At 45.0% G+C, this 22,012-nt stretch overlaps 1 protein-coding gene across 1 annotated transcript in view; it reads right to left on the bottom strand.

The window, feature by feature from the left end:
* Positions 1-472: 472 nt before the first annotated feature.
* Positions 473-22,012, bottom strand: part of nrip1b (nuclear receptor interacting protein 1b) — a 37,563-nt gene continuing 16,023 nt past the window's right edge. The window contains exon 2 of the mRNA XM_085419902.1: positions 473-6,797. Coding sequence (XP_085276028.1) covers positions 2,736-6,335 — 3,600 coding nt within the window. The 5' untranslated portion in view covers positions 6,336-6,797 and the 3' untranslated portion in view covers positions 473-2,735. The remainder of the gene's footprint in view (positions 6,798-22,012) is intronic.

Raw genomic sequence — 22,012 nt, 5'->3', positions numbered from 1 at the left:
ATTATTAGTAGCTGTAGTAGTAGTATTCAAATTTAAAGGCAACCAGGCTATCATTTGTTTGTATACATGGTCAGAGAGACTTTTAAAGTTGTTTCTAAAGTACGAAAAATCCAGGTATGAAAATATTAATAAATCACAATGTAAGCTTAGTAAATGAGGCTCAATGAAAAGGCCTTGCATTTTTCAGATACACAATTCCACCAGCAACATAGTAGAAGATTACAGGTGAACTGGCCTGCCCTGAAACTAAAAACATTTTGTGCATCATGGAAAAAAAGACACAGCACTGTTGATGGTCTGGAACAGTATAGGACAGCACGCCTCCATCTAAAGTTCAGCTTCTACACATTCACTATTTGACTTTGTTAAAAGAAGAGGGGCGCTACAAATGAGCAAACACTGTCCCGACATTTGTCCCAGCACACTGCTGGCTGCTAAACTGGAAAGAGAGGAACACAGTCATACTAGGTCATGCATTTTAGTCCTTTATTTTTCAGATATCAGTGCAAATGAACACCAAAAATGAAAACATAAAAAAATGAAATAATGTTTCAGGTCTTCACATGAAAAAAATGAAACATCCTTTTTTTAATATATATATTTATATATATATTTGCTGCTACAAATGTATTTCTTAGATGCACAATGCAGATCTATGATTGTACGTCAATCCCCCACCTACATCCCCCCAAACTCTTCCACAGAGCTTTGTTAACCAGTAACAGAAAAGAATAATCACAAAAATATTCAATGCACATTTATTTTTCCACACATTTTTTTTTTTAAATCAACTTGCTCAACAGTCTGTGGTTATTTAGGGACTGTTCATATTCTAAACCAGCCTCTCTCTCTCTGTGATATAAAAGACCTATTTTAAGACTTGACATTTTCCCCCATCACCAGTAGGGATACACAGGTAGTTCCCATGCGTCTGCATGCAACAGGCAGCAGTGAGGAAAGTCAGACATTATTACACAACACAGCGCAGGATAGATTATCATTTACCACATAGAGACACATGCAGAGAACAAACCAACCAAAAGAAAAAAAGAAAAAAGGAAAACGATGGGCATAGCATCCTCGGCCTTTGTATGTACACTTGTACGCATATAATTCATATTTACATATCAGGGCATTAAAAACTAGGGTAATATCTTTTCTTAAACATTACAAAATAGTCATCTTTCATACTGAAAGTACTATTTACACAAATATATTTAACCATTGTGAAAATGTATTAATAATTGAAGAGACATACTTCATATGTAGTAAAAAGATCACGAGACTAAAATCGATAAAGCAGTATGTGAGATCAACTGAAAAGAGTACAGTACGATCCAAAAATAAGGAGCTAGATCAACCAGATATCCCTCAAGACACCAAAAGGTCTTGGTGATTGCTGGGGGCAGGTACACACATCCAGCTGCTTTCAAAACAAAGATGTACCTGTGGTCTTCTCTTTATTATCATGCAATTCTTTTGACATTTTATGAGATAAGAGACTGCCACAAACAAATAATAATAACAATAAAAAAATCTATAAACCACAATAGTGAAGAAATAAAGGGAAAAAAAAATCACAAACTGTCAAATTCTCAACAGATAACAATACTGACTGTTTTTTCTTTTTTATTATCACATGCCATTAAATGATTCTGAAAAGGACTCCAAGGACTCGATAGTGCAAAGTCTGGGTACTCCTTTTAAGTGAAATGAAAAGGAAAAAGCCATGTGCGTCACACTCAAAAGTTTCTGTGTGCATGAAGAAAAGTGCCTTGGGTTTAACCAGGGTCGCAAGATAAGTTTCTCACACACTGCCTTTTTAACTGTTGCTCTAGAAACCTGCTTACACGCAGTTGCTCAACTGTAAGAGCCGCGCTCGCTCTGTTGACCCATCTGCTCCAAACGGCTCAATCTGCAAACATAGTGCCCTGAATTTGCACTGTCGAATATTGGCCTCGAAACACGCACTTCAAATAAAAGCGAAAACAATGAGTTGTGACCGTTTAAAGCGCCAACGATATATTCCTTCTCCACTGGTAATTGTGCCACACCGTGAATCCCGAGGAACAAAGCATTCGTCGCGGCGGGATCTTCGCCGAATGCCGTTTTTAAGGTCCTCTGAATGACTTTAGCACGGACACTGTTGTAATAGACCGCCGTGACTATTTGGAATCTTATCTAAAATTGATGGGTCTCTGTCTATCTGGAAATGTTCTGATGGAGAAAATAAATAAATGTCCACTGAACTGAGCACTAACATTTTTAGAGTCATCAATAATGGATGTTGCTTGAAATGTTCTTTCTAAATGTTTTATGGCAGGCAACAGGAGGACTTGGAGTAGTGATATGTGTACAGTTCAATTAGTAAGAAAGTGTAAAAAAAAATAACAATAATAAAGGAGGGCTCCGTAATTAACATTGTAGTACAAAATGTAGTGCATGACAATCAGTGATGGGAAGGTTTGATCTGTGACTGATGCACAGTTTTGGCTTTTGTGGCATTCTGCTAAGATACAGCTGTTTTGTACCGTTCCATGACCTCACTATTTAAAAATCGATGCAGAAGTGCATCTGAATTTGCTCTATGCCACCTGAAAAAAAAAAAATCATTCAATTTGCATTCTTTGTCATTTGTCTCATCAGACCAATTTGGCAAGTCATTCAAAAAATGAAAAACAAACAGAGTCAGTGAATTTCTTTCCATTTCTATTTTTCTGCAGTTGATACAAATTCTACTCAGACGACTGGCTCAGCCCCTGGCTCTCATGGCTGTGCTTGTCGTTGTGGGCGGGTGATTGAGGGGTAGAGCTCAGGCTGCGTTCATAGGCATGCATGTCACTGATAGGCTCTTCTTTAACTCTGACCACAGAATGGGCTCCCTCTGCCTGATCTCTCCCCTCCTTCCTTAGCTGGATGCTGCCCTTCTGCAGCATGTAATATAGGATGGGGTTGGACCGCGAGAGCCGTGGAGAGTCTGGGTTTGAGTCACAACCCTCGTCCTCCTCTTCGTTCTCTTGACTACTCCACCGCACAGGGCTCTCAGGCTCCTGTTTGACTAAAGTAGGCGTCTCCCGTTTTTGAGTGATGGGCCACGGGGACGGGTGGCGACTCCAAGGGGAGCGCAGAGAACTGTCACCTGGAGGAGGGGTGGGTAGTGGTCTGAGATTACTTGGAAACCCTGAGTTGAGGGAACCGTGGGGATGCCAGCTGGGCAGTTGGAGGAAGCTGTGATTTTGGGCAGGCTGAGTGAGAATGCTACCGTTGGCCTTGCCGTTGGTCTGGAGGACGGAAGGACTGGGCGCCCCCCGGGGCTGCTGGGACAGCTCCTTTAGGCAGTTGTCGGAGAGCAGCAGCTGTTTGAGCACATTGAAGCCCCGGCTCTCTCGTGTAAGGGTTTCACTCGGTGGGCTCTTTGGAGGAACCTCTTCTTCCTTTAGAGTCCTCTGCTGCTCAGGCTCTACCGGAACAACAGAGGAGGCAAAAATATTTGTGTCACCACTGTCCACTGCTCTTGGAGAGCTGATGTTACTCAAATTATCAGTCCGATCTGAACAGAGCCGCCTCTTCTTAGGGCTTGGGCTCGGATACTCCCTCTGTTCCTCTTTAACCTGTCTGAGCTGTGTGTCAGCCTGCATAGCAGCACTGGTATAGTAGGTAGCAGTCTGTTGTTTAAGCAACTGGCTGAGGAGGCCATATTTTGCTATAACCTCTGCAGGCCGGGGTTCAGCCTTTAAGTCCTGCTGGGAATCTGAGACGAGGCTATTCTTCTCATAGCAACTCAGCCTCTTTCTGCCAATCACGTCCTCAGACATGGCAGAGGATGGTCCCACGTCCTCCATGAGCTCCGATTTGACCTTTACATCCAGAGGGGGGCCATTGGAGCTGTCGCAGGTGACGTGAGCACCAGGGTTCTTCTCACTGCATCCCCCCGCTGCCTCCACACTCCTCCTGCCACTGCCACTAGGCCTGTCTTTGCGGCTCACAGTCGCTGTAGCTGAGCTTGTTCCTAGAAGGAGCTGCAGCACGGTGCGCCTTTCCAGAAGGTTCTCAATCTGTGATGAAGGAGGAGAAGCTTCCTTCCTACTGAAGGGTGTGCCACTACCTGAAGCTCCATCAGAGAGTGGAGTGGTGGTGGTGGTCCTGCCGATTGGAGCATTGAGTCTTTCCAAAAGGGCAAGGGGCCTGCTGGCATCGTGCTCCTGGCCCAGCCCTTTACCAGAGGGGGTGGGTGGGGAGGAAGCTGTCCCACACTGAGCCAGATTCTGTAACAGTTTACTAGCACTGAAGGCGGGCTCTGAGGCCTTCTCAGCAGGGAAGGTTTTAGATTTACACAAATCCAGTGGGCTGGATTGGACGTTGGGGGAAGGGTAGGAATATGGGGACAGAGCACCGCTTGGGTCACGGCCAAGTGAGTAGAGGGGCTGAGCTGGAGCTACAGACCTATCTATGGGGCTTTTTGTCCTCGCCTCTTCCCAAGATACCAGTCCTTTTGGCTGGTTTCGAGACATGGTGGCTACAGTTACATCAAGAGGTGAATCTTGGTTACCAACATTTTTCTTAACCATCTCATTATTTCTGCGCTCAAGAAGAAGCTGCATGAGTGTGACTTTAGGGTGGGACTTTCGGTCTGGGCTCATTTCAGGGTCCTTGCCCTTGGACACCTTTGATCCTGATGGCTCTGGCTTCCACTTGTTTATTAAAGATTCTGTTAGTTTGTCCAGGGAAGAGGTAGAGATACAGGAAGAGGAAGAAATAGAGGTGGAAACAGAGGAGACAACAGTAGAAGATGGAGATAAAGTTGTGGTGGGGGGCTGAGCAGAAGCTTGAGGAGAGAATGCACCTGGGGCGGAAGTAGAGAGGGTAGAGGTGAAAGAGGCGGAGGAAGAGGGAACTGTAGTTTTGAGCCCTCCATCTTGCATATTGACACGGCTTCTCATGGAGAGGTCAATGGGAGAGCAACTCGAGTAGGAGCTCTCGGCATCGCTGCTGTCCTTGGTCAGGCTCCGCTCCTGGGTGGAGCATTCGCTGTCTGAGGTGACTGAAGAGGAGCCACTTGGTGGCAGAATGCCACAGCTGTCCTCCAAATGCCCATTCTTGGTCAGCTGCTTCTGGTTGTTGTGATTGTTCAGCAGCAGCAGCAGCAAGCTACTGCATGTCTGGGGTGGGCGGGTTGGACGCGAGTCAAAGCCTCGTTTCTCCCGAGATGGCTGGCTGTGAGTGTGGCTTGGAGCACGTGGGGGAGTGGGTGGGGAGCTTTGGCTGTGGCCACGCAGCAAAGAGGGGCTCTGTGGATTTGACAGGGCCATTCGAGGGAGTGTTGTCGTTACTGTGGTGGTTGTTGTCATTCCATTTTGGGTTGTTAAGGAGCTTAGCGTGTCTGGAGCTCCGGGCAGACTGGGTGGCCTTTTGTCCTGGTTGTGCTGCTGGTTTGCCATGGCAGCTAGTCTTTCGCTGGCTGATCTTCCAGAGAGCTGTGCTTTGAGTGCATGCTCCCTGGAATACTGCTGGAGATGGGCTTCGCTGGACAGCAGCAGGGCCAGCTGACTGCAGGCGACACTGGGCTTAGGTGAAGGCGCCGGACTAGAGCGGATTTTCACTATGTTAGCCACGGCCTTCAGTCGCTCTGCACAGGAAACTGAATCTGCAGCTGTAGGAGCAGCAGGAGGCGTGGCACTGTGTGCTGAGCGAGGTGATTCTGGGGGTCTGTCCTGGCTGTGTCCACGACGACTGTAAGGTGTGTTGCTATGATTCTGAAGTTTGCTCTTTCTCATCAGGCCCTTTAAGCGGCTTGAGGCTGTCCCGTACACAGGTAGTGGCTCTTTGTCTGCAGGTGGCGCCTTGGATGGAGACGAACACTCACTCGGGGGTTTATTAGAGTGCTGAGACATCGCCACACTCTGAAGTCGTGAGCTAAATGACTGAAGCAGTGACGCAAGCAGGGTGCTCTCTCCAGCATGAGGAGATCCCTCTAGTGCTCCATTCTGCATCCCTCCCACTTGGCCATTCAGCTCCGCTGGGGGTGAGCTCATTCGCTGGTTCCCTGGATCATTCCAAGCTCCCGAGCGCAGTAAGCGGGCTTTCTTGAGGTGCTGAGAAGAACCCAGAGTGGGCCCATTGGTTCCACCCTTGGGAGCTGTGGGTCCATGGTTGGGCAGTTGGAAGGGCCCACCCACCTTATCACCCTGCTCCTGATTGCTGTGGGCAGCCTCAGACCTCCCACTTGCCGTGGCCCCAGGCCCGGCCACCACTGGATGCATCAGTAAACCTTCCAGATAAGTTAGAACAGCTGAATCCTTGTGTGTCTCAGGGCCAGGCTCCTCCCCATGAGTCATGTTCAATACTAGGATCCCCTCGTATGGCTCAGCACTTCTTACTGGGAAATATGTCCACTAGGTCATCTGGTTGACAGTGGCATGTACTTCCTAAATACCAAAAAGCGGGCAGGCTATTTCACCGAGTCAGTGTACAGCAGAGGGGAGGGGTGGATGCACTAGATGGATGTGATCCTCTCTGTAGTGGGCACAGTCACCACTGTGTTAAAACAGCAATCATGGCTGGAGACAATCCGGGGCAGGTAGGCCTCCCAGGCATTGTTGTATGCCTTTAAATGCCGCAGGATCCCAGAAGGCCCAGCTCGAGGCTTATGTGAAAAGCAACTGAGGAGTCAGCGGGATTTCACCACAAAGATGTTGACACATTCCGTGGCTGTGGATGTTTGGGATGTCTGTCCTATGGCCTGGCTGTGGTTCTGTCAGCGGCGCCTTTCAGCTTTGCAGATCTCACATGGGGGGGACCTATGGCAGTGAGCGAGAGACAGAAAAGAGGGAGGACGAGAAGGTTGGGTGGAGTGGGGGGGAGAAAAAAGAGAAAAGGGGAGAAACTGTGTGAGAAGCAGGGATTTACACAGCACTATATCACATTCATTTCACCACCTTGTCTGCCGTCTCTGTTACTTAGCAACATTTCAGATTGACTGCACACGGCTCCTTCTCCTCTCTGCACTCTCCCCTCACAGCCACCGAACAGACGACAAATGTAGATTAGGCCTGATTGGATCCAAATTGAAAATTCAGGCCCACTACCTTGAAAACATTCAGGTCTCGAGCAGTAAGCCCCTCGCAGCAATGTCTTTCAAAAGCAAAGGGCCTTGTGAGAGCTGTGAATAATTCCTTATGCAGCTTGTCATTTCAGTGGATTATCCCCACCACCACCACCCCCACCGCCCCCTGCTCCTTATGCACTTGAGCAGCATCGCACACGACACAAACCTTGGACTACATAAAGCATGAGCCACCCACCCGCTCCCCGTGTCACATGCACACTAGTAAGCCTTTAAGCGTTCATGCCTAGACACAGGAACGAATGTGTGCACGGAGGCACATATAGATGCATGTATAATCTTACTGCTGCGTTATCTTTATTAACACCTGGCCAGCTGGGCTTCGCGTTTTTGACCCCGATTCTTTTTCCTTTAATCAGAAGTGCAAAACCAGAATACCTAAAGTAACAGAATTACAGTGCTACACTACTTTTTAACAATTAAACGAATAAAAAAGAGAGACCAAATAAGACATATGAACTATGAGACAACATTTACATTCCGAAAACATTTCCACTTATCCACTTATAAAATTCAGCTTTATAATAGTACGCTCAACTCTTACTATTCTAAATATTCTGCACATTTTGGGAGGTTTACAGTGCACCGCACATAAACAGAGCAGAGCTGCATCAAGGATATAACAGACAAGGTGCACTTAACTGTCGAGCACGTCTATATTATTGGGAGGGGTTGCTTAAGGTTCAGGTGCACCTATCACACCACACCACTGTCAGGAGGGCAGAGCCAGTGACACTGGGGTGAACATTGTGCCAGTTGCCATGACACTGTCAGCAGTGCTGCTCTGGGAGACCTCTGCTCTGAACCCTGTCAGCGTGGTTTCCGTGGATACAGGGCACCGCCGACAGTCCTGGCCGCATCCCGTAAAGGTTAATTAATACAGAGTTTCCACCTCGCCTCAGCTGCTGTCCGTGTCCTTTCCCGATGCCGTCCTCACCTTTGGTGTCCGCTGAGCGGACCGACATAGCGGGTCACACGACAGGACAGCAGCCAGTGATTATGACGAAAGGCCATGGCAACCCACCACACAGTCACCGGGCTGAATATTTCACATAGAGGGCAACAGCGAGGGCCAGAAACAACAAGGTGGCAGGCTTCTAATCAGCCTGAAATCCATCCTTGGGGCCAAGGTCCACAGGTTGTCATGACAGTAAGGGCAACAAGGTGGCACTTTTAATGCCACCTTGGAAGTGAGCTGGGATTAGACGCTGGATTTAAGATGATCAGTCTGAGCAGCAGTAGGAAAACAATCAGCTTGGCAATTTAAAAAGACCTTTTCATACCAAAGGTCTAGAATAGGTTGATTAGACTCTTTGTGGTGCACTCCCTCGAAGTGAATAAGTTAACTGAGACTGGCCCATCAGCGTCAGTTACAGTTCAAGGCCATCTTTAAGCTGGTGACCTAAATCTGACAACAACAAAAGCCAACCTGGTCACACTGGGCCATCTGACGTCTGTTGTCATGCTAATCTTAGATGCTCAGGATTAGACTATTTTCCTGCCAGCCTGCTTAGCACAATCATAATAAAACGGCCTGTAAAGACACGTTTGATGGGCACAGTAAACATGTACGCATGTTTACCTTCCACACAGCCTGGCAGCATTACTAATATGCTGGGAGTCAGCCCCACAGTTAGTGAGAGAAAGGGAAACAAAAAAAAAGAGCACTGACAGTTTTAACACAGGGAATTCTGTTAATCTCTGCTACTGGCAATGAACCTTTGGAATTACAGTTGACCTTGTCTATGTTTTTGCCCAAAGACACTTCTATACAGAGCAGACAAGGTAGCATGGGGACACACTGACACTGCACTATATCAGTATATATACAAGAGGTCCAAAGCTGCTGCATTCACTGCATCACATAAAGCACAAATTACTTGAAACAAAAGCGAGGCCCTTCAGGCTCTCGAGATGCATTTAATGACAGAGCCGGTGTCAAAAAGCCCTGCCACGGCAAGGGCACGGGAAAATGCGTTCTGCTCAGTGGCACAGCTCTGTTAACAAATAAATGACCTTAATATAGGGAAAGCTGTCCTCCATCCTGAGCCCCTAAAGCACACGACCCTCTTCCTCTCCACTTTCACAATGCGTGCATTACTTTTACATGCTCTCCCCTGGTGTATACATTGAAAATGACCTTACACATCTGTTAACATGTCATCTCATTGGTGGTGGCACCCAAAATGCCTGACCTCCACCCCCTCCTCCCACAACACCAATGAGCTGCTGTATGGTTTCTGTGGTGATTATCCATTATCCTTGACAATGTCAGCCAATGACAGAGCAGGCACCGGTCTAAAATGATTTTTACCCCTACAGTCAGCCACGTACATGCGCGGGGGAGGGCAAATGATGGGGATGGGGGTGAGGCTTCATCATCCCTTGGCTGGTTGACTCTTCATCTATTTCTTTCCGTTTCACTCCTCTGGTACTTAAAAGACACTCTGAACAGGAAAGGTCACTGCACTCTCGGTCGCACCACAAGGTCGACTGAACGTGTCGATGCAGATGTCTCGGATTAAGTTTTAAAACGTGAGCTTCGCTCTCCTCCCCTAACCCCCAGATTACACTTCCTCCACCACCGCCACCAGGAACAAACAAACACACTTCTTGGTAATCCAGTGTTTTTCCCCTTTCCCAATCTTTAAAAAAAGCGAGTTTCTAAACGACCTTCATCGTCAGCAATGGTAATCCACTTAAGCCATTTAAAATGTATGAGACCAAACAAAAGAATTAAAACGGGGGTAAGAGCCAAAGGAGCGGCAGTTAAAGTCAAGGTCATCCATGCCGCCAAGGCTTTTCCACTTGATGCAACAGCTGGTGTCCATGCAAAGCTCTGGGCGTTAATAAAAAGTGACAATGCTGCCTGAGCGGTGTGTATTACTAATGTCTGACACCAGCCTGGCAGATGTGTTCTCCCTGCATTAAAGGGGAGTCAAGGTTAAAGGAATTTAAAAGGAGAGGCAATGCCTAAACACTATTATATCATGTAATCTGCAGCCCAGCCCTGCTGCACATACTCAACAGGGTAGCTCACTTACACATGCAGCGTGACCGCTATTTGTAAATTCAATATGGCCTGACATGATTAAATAAGACAAAACATAAGCTACCTGACCAAATGCAGTTGCTCCGAGCCTTCCGCAAGCGAACGAGTCCACGAGAGGAAAGTTGAATTAAAAAGCTCGTGTTCACCTTGAGAAAGGTAAAGAAGAGGATAAACATGCTACTGAACAGCGGGAGAGCCTGAGCAAGAAAATGCTTTTGCAGATAAGTCAATCGGGACAAAATAACACTGAAACGCAATACACAGAAACACGCACGCCCACACAGTGAGAACTAGGGCATACTGACCCACTTCTTAGGATGCATTGACCAAACAAGTCATGCATAGCCCGCACACACCCCCCATGTGAGCGCGCTCAAACCCATGGATGCACCCCGCATAGAGGAAATGCGATACGTGAGTGCAGGAAAGTCAGATTTCTTGACTTAAGCAGCACAGGTTGCCTGCTGGAACATCCTACTCAGAGTGTGCTGGGGACATTTCAGAAAATGGGACCAGAGTGCTAAACTTCTCAGGCTGCATCTGGCCTTGGATGAGGAGCGGGGGCGGAATTTAACTTCATCAGTACAAAGAGTTCTTTAGGGTTGAGAGAGAGACAGGATAGAGGAATTCATGCATGCTGATGAGTCATCCAAGCACTTCATAGCCCAGCTGAGCAGCTAGCCAAACTAGCCTGTGTATCCCTGCACTGTATCACAGCATCGGACACTCTTTACCTTACATGCCCAGGCTCGCGTGGATGTGCTTACCAAAGTGTTTGCGTCCATAGTAAATATTTGTGTGCCATTTGGAAGACCCACCCAAGGGCCATTTCCTGAGTGGCTGAGAATTAGCGCATCAATTAAACACACACACACACATTCCTTGTTAATGAGCCGTGGCTGCCATCAATCTATACCTGATTCGTTTCTATTGGGCTCCGAGGTAATCTTCTGCTTACATCGCCTGTCTGAAATGGCGCTCATTTCCCTCCCGAAACAACACACATTTTCCATTTGTAAACACTGTCGCTGGAAATAGGAACAGCTGATTGCCCAACGGCCAGCTCACCAAAAGGCAGACTAGGCCCTTGAAACAGACTGCAGTCACTTTGCAATTGAGATCAAATGTCCCACTGTCAGACTGCCCTGAAAGCTGGATAAAACCAGCTAAAAAACCTTGGCCTTTAATGGATCATTTCCATAATATCCTTGGCATCATCCCTAAGAAGGCTGGTGCTATGAGTCAGCAAGATGTCTGGTTTTATTGGGTTAAAAAGAGCCCTGCTTCTTTTTTTCTTTTACTGTAAGTGATATAGGATGGTTTGGAGTATTATAGTGTGTGACAGAGGTCTAAGTGACAGAAAAAGAAGAGGACACATCTCTACTATCATTCCGCCTTTCATAATGCTCCCATTGACCTACTTTTTAGTTTTTAAATCATCCTAATGCTTGCTCCGAGTGAAGCCGGAGAATGGTATCGCAGGGCATAATGGCCTGTGAGGGGACATTCCATTAGAATCATCAAAAACACAACTTCTTTTTTTGTTTTTCCTCTAGATCAGCAAGAATGCAGGGCTATTCAAAGTTCCACAATTAGGGTATCTTTTAAATCAATTAGACACATTTAACCCAATAAAGTATAAAACAATTATGTGCAACCTTTTTTCTGAGAAAAACCTCTCAAGCAGCACCAATCCACTTGGCAGGGCAGAGCTGAGCGCAAGACATTTCAATAAGATTAGTCCTACACCTGGCCTTAAAGCCTGACCGGTGCTCACACGGCCAGAGCTGAGGCAACCACAAAAACAGATCCACTCCACGGCACGGACCGCACAGAAGCAAACTGTTTTCGCAAATATAAAAAGTTGCATTCCTGCTGGCCACTAGAGAAAAGTGTAGGCTTCAGACGCTGACAAGGGTTTCATTTTTCACACTCGGAGCAACATCCAACTTTAACATAAACAAATTAACCACGTTTATGTGCAACTTTGTAACGTGATAATCAGTTTGTATATATGTCGTTGTTGCTGAAATTACAAAGGGACAGTAAGGCGTCGAAGACAGTTAATAACTTAAAAGGTTAACTATACTTTAAATATACCAGGCAAGAGCTTTAGATAACACTGATGCAAACAAGCTGCTGTATGCTTGCCATCCTGCAACCTCAAAGGACCTTGTGCCACTGTGCAATCTTTTGTTACACAACCTGGAGAAACCTCATTATAAGCTGCGGACACACAACCTCAGCTATTTAAACTTGTGTTACAGTCCTTGTGTGACTTTCTTTTCAAGCAAAACACAGAGAGAACGGATTTTAACCAATTCCTAAGCCGAGATAACCCCGATCAATTACACTGGAGATTATAAAGGCATACTTGCCAACACTGCCCTATGGGCAAAGGCTGCTGCAGTTTCATTCGGAAATTCTAAAAAGCCGTTTAAAAAAAAAATAAAAAAATCAGGTGTCCTAGATAACGTTAAATGTTCCACTGAGCCTAAATAAAGCACATTTCATACTGAATAATTTATATACTGGTAAAATGTGTTGATATCACCATAATTTGATAGGACATATTTTTTGCTGGAAAAAGAAAACACTGAGCGCTAAATGACACGGTCACTACCTGTTTGTAGGCACAGGCAACAACAGGGCTGAAAGATGATGACAATAACGTAGTGGCGGAGCGCTACTTTGCAGTTGTGAGATGAACTAATATTGAAGAAAAGATGACAAAGATGGTTTGAAAACTAAATATCACAGAGGAGAGGAGTGACTGCTGCAAGCTGACAGCCCATACATGCCCATCTGCTCTGACTTTTAGGACACACATACAGCTTTACAGCTAACACACAAAGAGAATCAGATTGCCTCATTTGAAAGGTTTACATCCCTGAAATAAATAATTTATATAAAATGAGCAAAATATCATTGGGAACTTGTTGCATCTGTTGCATTAACCTCCTAAGACCTGCACTCAGGGCATGCATTTTTAACTTCTCTTTGCTATTTGGGCTGATTGGGACCTGACGAATGTAAAAACAACCAGATTTCTTTTTTTAAACCTCAATTTTGTTTCAGGGGAAAATCAGATCCACATGAGGACATTTGTTTTAAATTTCGATAGAACAGTGGCAGTATAATGTCCTCGTAAGTGGACATCAGGCCCCTGTAGAGAAAAATTAAGTATTTTGGTCTAGACAACCCAAAATGTGATGTCCACATATGTGGATGCCAGGTCCTAGGAGGTTAAAGCTTTTCTTTAAAATGCTTAGACATGAACTCAGCTGGGATATAGAGCAGGGCGATATGACCAAAAATATTTATCACGATACACATTTGAAAATTTGCGATAACGATATAACTGACGATATAATTGACACTAGACAAAATACTTTACAACTCCAAAAAAACATCAATGTATTTTCACTTAAACAAGCAGCTGTTTTTTATGTGCATTAAAGTTATATAAAAATGTAACAGTGCAAATGCAAATTCCTTGCTGACAGTTTAATCAAAGGGCAGACGACATATCCTCAGCATAACCATGTATAATATCCACAAAACTTAAAAAGAGGTTATACACACACAATACGGTAACATTATGTTGAAGCGCAGTACGTATCACTCCGCGAGGCTCCGCCTACGATAGCCGTAACGCTCCGACAATCCATCAAGCGGTGCGGCTTCGTAGCTTAGCAAAGTCGTACTGAAACATTTGACAGATTTTCGAGCGCCGTGCACATAAAATCGTTTCGAGGTCAGTAAACACAACCAGAGTTCATACATAAGGCACACGGGATTATAAGGGACACTGTTTGCAAGTATGTTTATATTTTCCAAACAACACGGTAATAACGACGGCCCGCTAGCATGCTCTACCAAAAATAGTGCTTTGTTGTGTATCTGACGGACGAAAGCCAAACCAGTTCCACCACTGAAGTTGCAGCATTTTTACAAACCAGTTCTGGTTCATCTGTTTCATTCAACGATCCGCTTTCGCCCTTCTCATTCTGCGTCGCCGCCATGTATGTATGAAAACAAAGGCACTGCGCATGCGCGTTTTATCCATATTCTATCGCCATATTTCATTTTCTTATCGTTGCCCAACATTATACTGGTATTACTGTGAACGGTATGATATGGCCCAGCCCTACTGGGATATTTTTCATATTTAACACACAGCAGGAAAAATGTGTTTGCACTACTGGAGATGAATGGTGTGCAGCACACCTGCGACTCACTCTCACTTTTAAAACCTTTAAACAGGAGACTTAACTATGCACAGTCACTTGAACTTTGTCTGGTTCAAATCAGATAAATGATCAATCCAACTTCATACATGCACCATCAGGTTAACTAAGTGAGAAATTATTTTAAAGATTTTTTTCTTAACTAACAATTTGGAAAGAAATTAGATTTTTTTTATTTGGGTTTTGGGTTGACAGACAAAAAAAGGAGCAAAGGAAATTTCTTATTTTTAACAATCTTTCCCACTTAGCGTTTCATCAATAATGAAAAGGCCCATATGGTTTTACTACAAAATATTATACATATGACAAAAACACATTAGATAAAATGCAGTCTTTTACAGGGATTAAATGTAGCAGCATGCTAGTGTTAAACTGCAACAAACTGCCTGCTATAAGACCTTTTTCTAGATGTGTGCCAAGATCTTCATGATCTCTGCTGAGCTGTAGATAAATCCATATCCTATAGACACAAGGGCAAAACAAACTTTATTTAGCTTGACCTTCTCCTTATATTTAAGCCTTCCCCTCACCGGTGAGTCTAAGCAGTGGGCTGCACTACTTACTAACTACAGCAGGGTCACTTGAATGCTAGAATAAAGAAGCAGCGAGGCCCTGCCCGAGCTGCCCTCTGCCTGTCCAGGACTTGTGAGCTGTCCTAGTTAGGAACTAATTTCCAATGTTGGAGTAAAAAATATTTGCCAGACTTATATTTACATAAATATCCCACAATAGAGTTAACAAAAGCCATGTTTATTGACTAGAGTGTTTGGAAAATAAACTATCCATAGTGAAATAACCAACTTTATTAATAGAATTGCCTAAATCAATTAAATTTTATTTATATGGTGCCAATGCACAACAACATGTGCCCCAAAGTGCTTTATATTGTAAGCTAACGACTCTCAGTCACATGACTACCTATGAGCAAGCACCTTGCAACAGTGGGAAGGAAAAACTCCCTTTTAACAGGAAGAAGCTTCAAGCAGAACCAGGCTCAGGGAGGGGCGGGGCCATCTGCCATGAAGCTTGAGGGTAAAGGGAGGGAGACAGAAGAAAAAAAAAACATACTATGGGAGAAAGAACCAGATTTTAATATTTGCTAATGACTACATACAGTACTGTTGAAAAACTAACAGGGAGTGAAAGGAGATGAGTGAAGATAAAACCCTCAGTGCATCATGGGAAGCCCCCAGCAGCCCAGACCTATTGCAGCATAACTAATGGCCCAGGATCACCCGATCCAGCAGCGACTATAAGCTTCATCAAAAAAAAGTGGAGAGAGCGTCTGTCTCTCAAAACCAAACTCAGACTTCGTTCCACAGTAGAGGTGTCTGAAAGAGTCTGCATCACATTCTACTTTTGAAAATGCTAGAAACCAAAAGTAAGCATGCAATTTGAAAGCAAAGTGCTCTGTTAGGATAATACGGTACTATGAGGTCTGCACGATATGTCAGGGCCCGATTATTCAAGATTTTGTATGCGAGAAGATTTTTGAATTCAATTCTGAATTCAACAGGGAACCAGTGAAATTAAGCTAATAAGGGAGAAATACAGCAATTCTTTGTAGTCCCAGAACTCTCGCTGCAGAATTCAGGTTCAACTGAAGGCTTTTCAGAGCAACCTCATAATAATGAATTAAAATAGAAGTAATAAATGCAACAACAATTTTAGACAGGACATTTCTAATTTTAGCGATATTGCCCAAATGAATGAAGGCAGTGCTTTCCTTCTTTTATACTGGGTCCTCTTAAATACATGCACCAGGTCAATTTGACTTAATCAACTTTTATTGGTCACAGTGATTGGAGAGTTCATGATTTGGGCCCTGCCTATTACACATGGAGAATATAAACATACTTGCAATGCCTGCTCAGTATTGACAGCACAGTGAATGCCACTGACAGGCTGAACAGATTGGTGTCATTGGCTTGGAATTTAAATTTCATAGTGGAATGCGTGCACTGGGCTAAGGGGGGGCAAATTATACATATCTAACACTGAATATATCCTTTTGCATATCTGCTTTAATTAGACAAACTATTCAGCTTTAATCGGGCCGCCAACACAAATATGTTTCAAAGTTTGGTTTGAAATGCAACTCCAGTTGCATTTCTACAGCTGTGGATCAAGAATATTACAGTTAACCACAACTAGATGTGAAAAGAAACATTTTAGAAATAAAAATGGAAAACTGGACTAAAGGGAGGCAAACTAACTGAAAAGACATTGTGCACTTCAACTATACATTTAAAAAAAAAAAAAAGAAAAATATACAACAAATCTTGTTCCTTTTAGACGCTGCTGGGTCAAGCCACAAATTTGTACTAAATACTTTTCTCATTTGCAACACACATCATACCAGGAGTGACAGACGCAGAGCTCAGGCTGCTGTTAGAGCACCAGGGGTATATCTGCTGGGGTTTGTGTACAGCCGACCTTTGCTTCGTAGTTACTGACCCCTCGGCTGTTACCGCAGCAACCTATCCCAATGGGCTAGTGATGACCACACACAAATCTGATCTGATCACTTGCAAATAGCAGTCTGCACGATCTGTCTCTACAGATGTGATTGGAGAAACAAATTTGATTTCCCCGCAGCCTGAACAAAGCCTCCAAGCTTTCTTTCTGGTCGTCATTCCTCAAACTGCTGCTGCTTTTCCGTCTAAGCAGAGGTTAATTGCAATTAATTGCCTTCACCTGGCAGCCCAGGTGTAATCAGCGCTCCATTGAGTAGCCAGAATGAAACCCAGCAGGGCTCTAAAGCAGAACCATACCCATCATTAACACTGTGTTGATGGAAATTGTGCAGTAGAAAGAAAAATAATCTCTTTTTTTTGTAATTGCCTTTACTGTAACTAAGAGAAACCTGCTAATTATCAGCCTAAAAGGGCCAAGACCTGCAGGAAACAGGAAACAAGCATGCCCTTCCCTCAGTCAATCACTGACTGTTAAATCAGACCGAGAGACTGGCGAGGCTCGCACCCAACCGCAGCGGGCATATCGCTTCCTGTATTGAATGTGACTGAGAAAAGACGATCCAGTGGTGGTAAAAAGTAAAAAAGAGGGTAGCAAAAAAGCATTTTGCCTAGTGTGGGTTTAACACCGCTATTGTGCCGTGGCTGTGGGGCGAATGCAGACACACATCATGCTCCCGTACCTTGTCATCCTTAGCTGTGGAGGCTGATACAGGTAAAGTGCAGTAATCAATTTGCTCCACTGGCAGGAGTACTCCTTTAGAATACTAATCAGGTTTCTTCCCTCCCCTCTTCCCTCATTCTAGCCATTCCTCCACTGCTGCCCCCTCTGCCTTTCTCCTTTCTCGTTCACCTTTCTCATGACTTGACACCCCCAACCCCCCTGGTGCCCCAGACCTGACTAAATGCTGAAGGAGGGCGGGCTGTCTTCTGCACAGATAACTGCTGCCACTAATCAAGACTACGTGCACCGGGGCATGGGATTAAAAGAGCTTGCACAGCTTGACTCAGGCACTGAATGGTGCTAGTGCGTGCACGTACACTTGCACAAGATCAAAAATTTAAAGAAAAAAAAAAAGAAGCCAGCAGTGCAGCAGTGTCTTGTCCTAGAAACACACATGCACACAGGAGCCTCAGACGAGCAAACAACACAACAAGGTCAACTTAAAAGCTGATGTTAGGTGAACATTCTCGGGCTATAAAAGAACACACACAAGAAGATTAGATCTAATTTGCTCCGCCAGTCAAAACGGGACTCAGTGGCGAGCCACCCATCTCTATCTCTCAGAACACATGTCACGCAGGGAGCCGCAGTGTTGTGCGCATCTAAAGCGAAAGAGGAACAAACTCGACTGCGAATTGACAGGGCCTTAATTCCAGTTCGTTTTTCATTTGGGGAGATGGCTTACAACAAGAGGGGAGGGGAGGGGTCTCTACACCATATCAAACACATGCTGGAGTTGCCTGGAGGCTGTAACAAAGCATCCTCAGTGTTGTGCTACACACACACACACAGAAGTATATTATGTATATATATATATGTAGGTTTGTGGGTGGGTGGGTGTGTGTTTCAGAAAAAGAGGAGACAACGCCACCCTATGCATCAGCAGGGAGATTTCATTATGTACATAACGAGTGCCATTAATCGCTCTTAACAAGAGGACACAACCTCACCTTGGCAGTCTCACACGCACAGCAGGAAGGTGGGGGTGGGGGAGATGAAAATATCTATAGCACGCACCGAAATTAAAATTCACCACACTCAAGGACCCGCCGCCTCCTTTTGACCGACCACATCGCGGCCCGAGGGTGCGTGGAGGCAAGCCAGCAGTCATATAGGAGCTGCTCGCCTGATAGACGCATAAAAACACATAAAAAAAAGAACTTAAAAAGAAGAGAAGAAGTGTTAGGAAAATGTCGCAGTGGCGGTTGCCAGCAGGGGCTCGTGCCCTTGACATACTGACACGGGTGGAGGAGGGAGGGTGTCATGTGACACTCCTGTCATTCACCTGATCTCCCGCCTGCCCTCCTGGCCACCTGGCAAATGCACCCACCCCCGCCCCTTTGTGCCGATATATCACCCACCCCCGCGCGACCTCATCCTCCCTGACCTGGCACGGGTACGCCCCACCCTCCCCCTCCCCCACTACAGCACCCATGCCCATTGCCACCACCTCTGCCTCTCTGCAGTACCCTGTCAGCCCCATCGCCAGCTCTCAGTGCTCCCCCCCTCTTCCCTTCCCTCCCTTCCCCATCACCACCACTACCCCACCCCCGCGGCTGTGCAGCAAGGTCAGGTGGGTCACCGTGTCCTCATCTGTAATCCGCTGCCATTCGTCAGCAGCCCCGGCCCAAGCTGGAGGAGAGAGAGAGAGAGAGAGAGAGAGGAGGCTCTCCGACGAGGGGAGAATGCCCAATTAAGCAGCTGTCACACACACACACACAGCTCAACACAGCAGAGCAGGAGAGAGAGCCCGAGAGGGAGGGAGGGAGGCTGCAGAATCAGCCTACTGTCCACAGACACAGGGGTGTGGTGGGGGAGTGTACATGAATCCTTTCAGCTGTGAGTGTCTGTGTATTGTTTGGGTGTGCATGTGTGTGTGTGTGTGTGTGTGTAGCAGTTGGACGAGGTCAACTTCAGTTTAGACATATCGGACTGCTGTCTGAAGTATATCAGTGGCGATGGGGGGGATGCAGACTTTAGAAGAGATGCTAGAAAATTTTAGGGCAAGTAGTCTTAAAATGACAAAAGTGCTGAAAACGCTCTTGAGTACTGCTTTTATGTGTAACCACAAAATTAATGAGATGATCGGGGAGAAGTGGTTAGATGCTCCTTGGGAAATTAAAAAAAATAACCCCCCAAGAGATAATCATTGCCTAATGGCTGTAAAAAAAAATATATCCAAAGGCCGGTCGACACTAACCCCACAGTGGACTGCAGGTTTGAGCAGGTAGAGTTACACTGAAATTCTTTACAGTCACAGACTAGCAGCAGATATCAAATGGGTGACAAATATCCCATAATTGGATCATTCATCACCAGCAAACGCGTCTGTTTTGAGTAATGGGAAAACTAATCAGCAAAAATGATACAGAGACGACTCCACGCCAGGCAGCAGGAAGATTTATGCCAGAGCGATTCCAGACTCAAGCCTGTACCTATTGATTGTTTAGTCTAAATGCTTTTTCGTTTAATCAAAAGAAAGAGTCAAAATGGTACTATGCCAGCTGGGTGATGAACAGGTGTGATCGAGCCTCGGGTCTAGGGCACAGAGGGATTCTTAGTTGGTGAGAGGAGGCTCTTTCCGTACTTGTGTCTTCCTTAGTAATACCTTAAAATGTCAAAGTTCAGCAGGGTTCAGTAGAGCTTCAAATCCAGCTTTGAGTGGTTAGAAAGGATTGCGTCACAAGTGTGAGGGACACTTATCCAGTAAATCCTGTCTGAGTAGAGAGTACAGGTCACGGGGACTTAAGCTAGATGTCATACAATGCTGTGAAGTATTCCTGATTTCTTATTTTCTTGCATATTTCTCACACTTAAATGATTCAGATCATCAAGCTAACCTTAATATTAAACAAAGATAAGCCGAGTTGGTAAAAACAGAAAAAAACCAACGACTTTCTAGTTTTTAATTGATACATTTTATTTATTAAGGGAAAAGGCCTATCCAAACTGACTTGAACCAAACTGGGGGATATGGACTTTTTTTTACCAGAGGCCACTTGATTACGATTAGAGTCCATGAGTTATAAGTTCAGCCTGAAGCGCTTCAAACATCAAGGCTAGCATGCTTTAACATTAATAGCCCTACATGGATATCACAGTGCGGGAAAACAGTATTGCTACAACTACAACATCACTGAGTTTTGCATCGTAGTTTCAGAGCTATTCCAACCCTGCTAAGTACAACTGGACACTGTGTAGCTGCGGGAGAAGCTACATTAGCTGCAGACTACTCGTAAATTAGGATTCGGAGTTGTAGGTTTTTCATGACTTTTGCTTCTAAATAATCAGAAGCAATTAAGTAACCATTCTAAAGAAGCAAAACAAATCTGCTATGTGGTATTAAAAGTTACTTTCCGCTGCTCCCTTGTGACAAAGGATCTACATGTTTGATGTGAGTTTTACGCTGGATGCCTTTCCCGACGCAACCCCAAAAGATATTTGTGTGACAGAAATAGTTTTACAACGTAACACACACCGACTCCAGATCTCCTTACATTCTGCATTTTGTAATAATGAAAAAGATTTGTTTGCCTGAATCATTCCAAAAACAACACAGTGGTACCAAATGAGACTAAAAAGTCTACTATTAATGTCACTGCAAAATCTCTATGAAGCCCAGCAGACTCACTACAAGTCCTCGTAGGTATACTTTAGTCATTTCTGTCAGGCCGTATCACTGCACAGCTCCACCCATCTCTGTGATTGTTATTATAATGACTCAGTGTTTTGTCGGCCAGTTCTTCCTGCGTTCTTCCAGCACTGAAAGTACCTAAAGTGCTCCCAAAGTCTAAAGATTGTAATCTGTGATGTCATATTGATGCATAGCCTGAAGCAGCTCCATTAGCGGCCCGGGAGACTGACTTTGTGGACTCATACAATGTCTGCCTGTACTTTTACATCTACAAGGAAATTTAGATGATAGTGGGGCTATTAGTTCTGTTCCAGAAAACATAGCCTTATCTCCGTCCAAAAACCATTCTCCATTACATTCACCTTGTACTTCTTTTCCAATAGTTGTATATTGGTGTAAAATGATACATGAGGAGGCGATAGATGGGCTAGCTCAGGAGCAAAATATACTCTCTCGAAGCTAAATTGCATAGAATAATACGCTAAATGGATTCTGTTCATCATGTGAGTCTTTAACGAGCGAAATCCTCCCCACATTTTCCTGTCACTTGGAGGTCAGAGGTCAGCTACGTAATAGGGCCCCAGGACAAATCAGCGTAGCATCGTGCCAAAACCAAGGACTTGAACCCAGATCCTCAGGCTTAAGTCAACCACGAGCCTGCCGCCCTAAGTGCAATCCTGAAATGTACAGCTGTGTGCTGTTGTAGGACAAGGCCATATTCTCACGCAGCGTAATTGGCGCCGCAAACTGATACC

This window comes from Rhamphochromis longiceps, linkage group LG10 (assembly GCF_057381845.1).
Source record: "Rhamphochromis longiceps isolate RC_006_pf linkage group LG10, R_longiceps_female_GT1.1, whole genome shotgun sequence".
NCBI lineage: Eukaryota > Metazoa > Chordata > Actinopteri > Cichliformes > Cichlidae > Rhamphochromis > Rhamphochromis longiceps.
The sequence above is the reverse complement of the archived record's forward strand: the minus strand, read 5'-3'. Positions and strand labels throughout refer to the sequence as shown.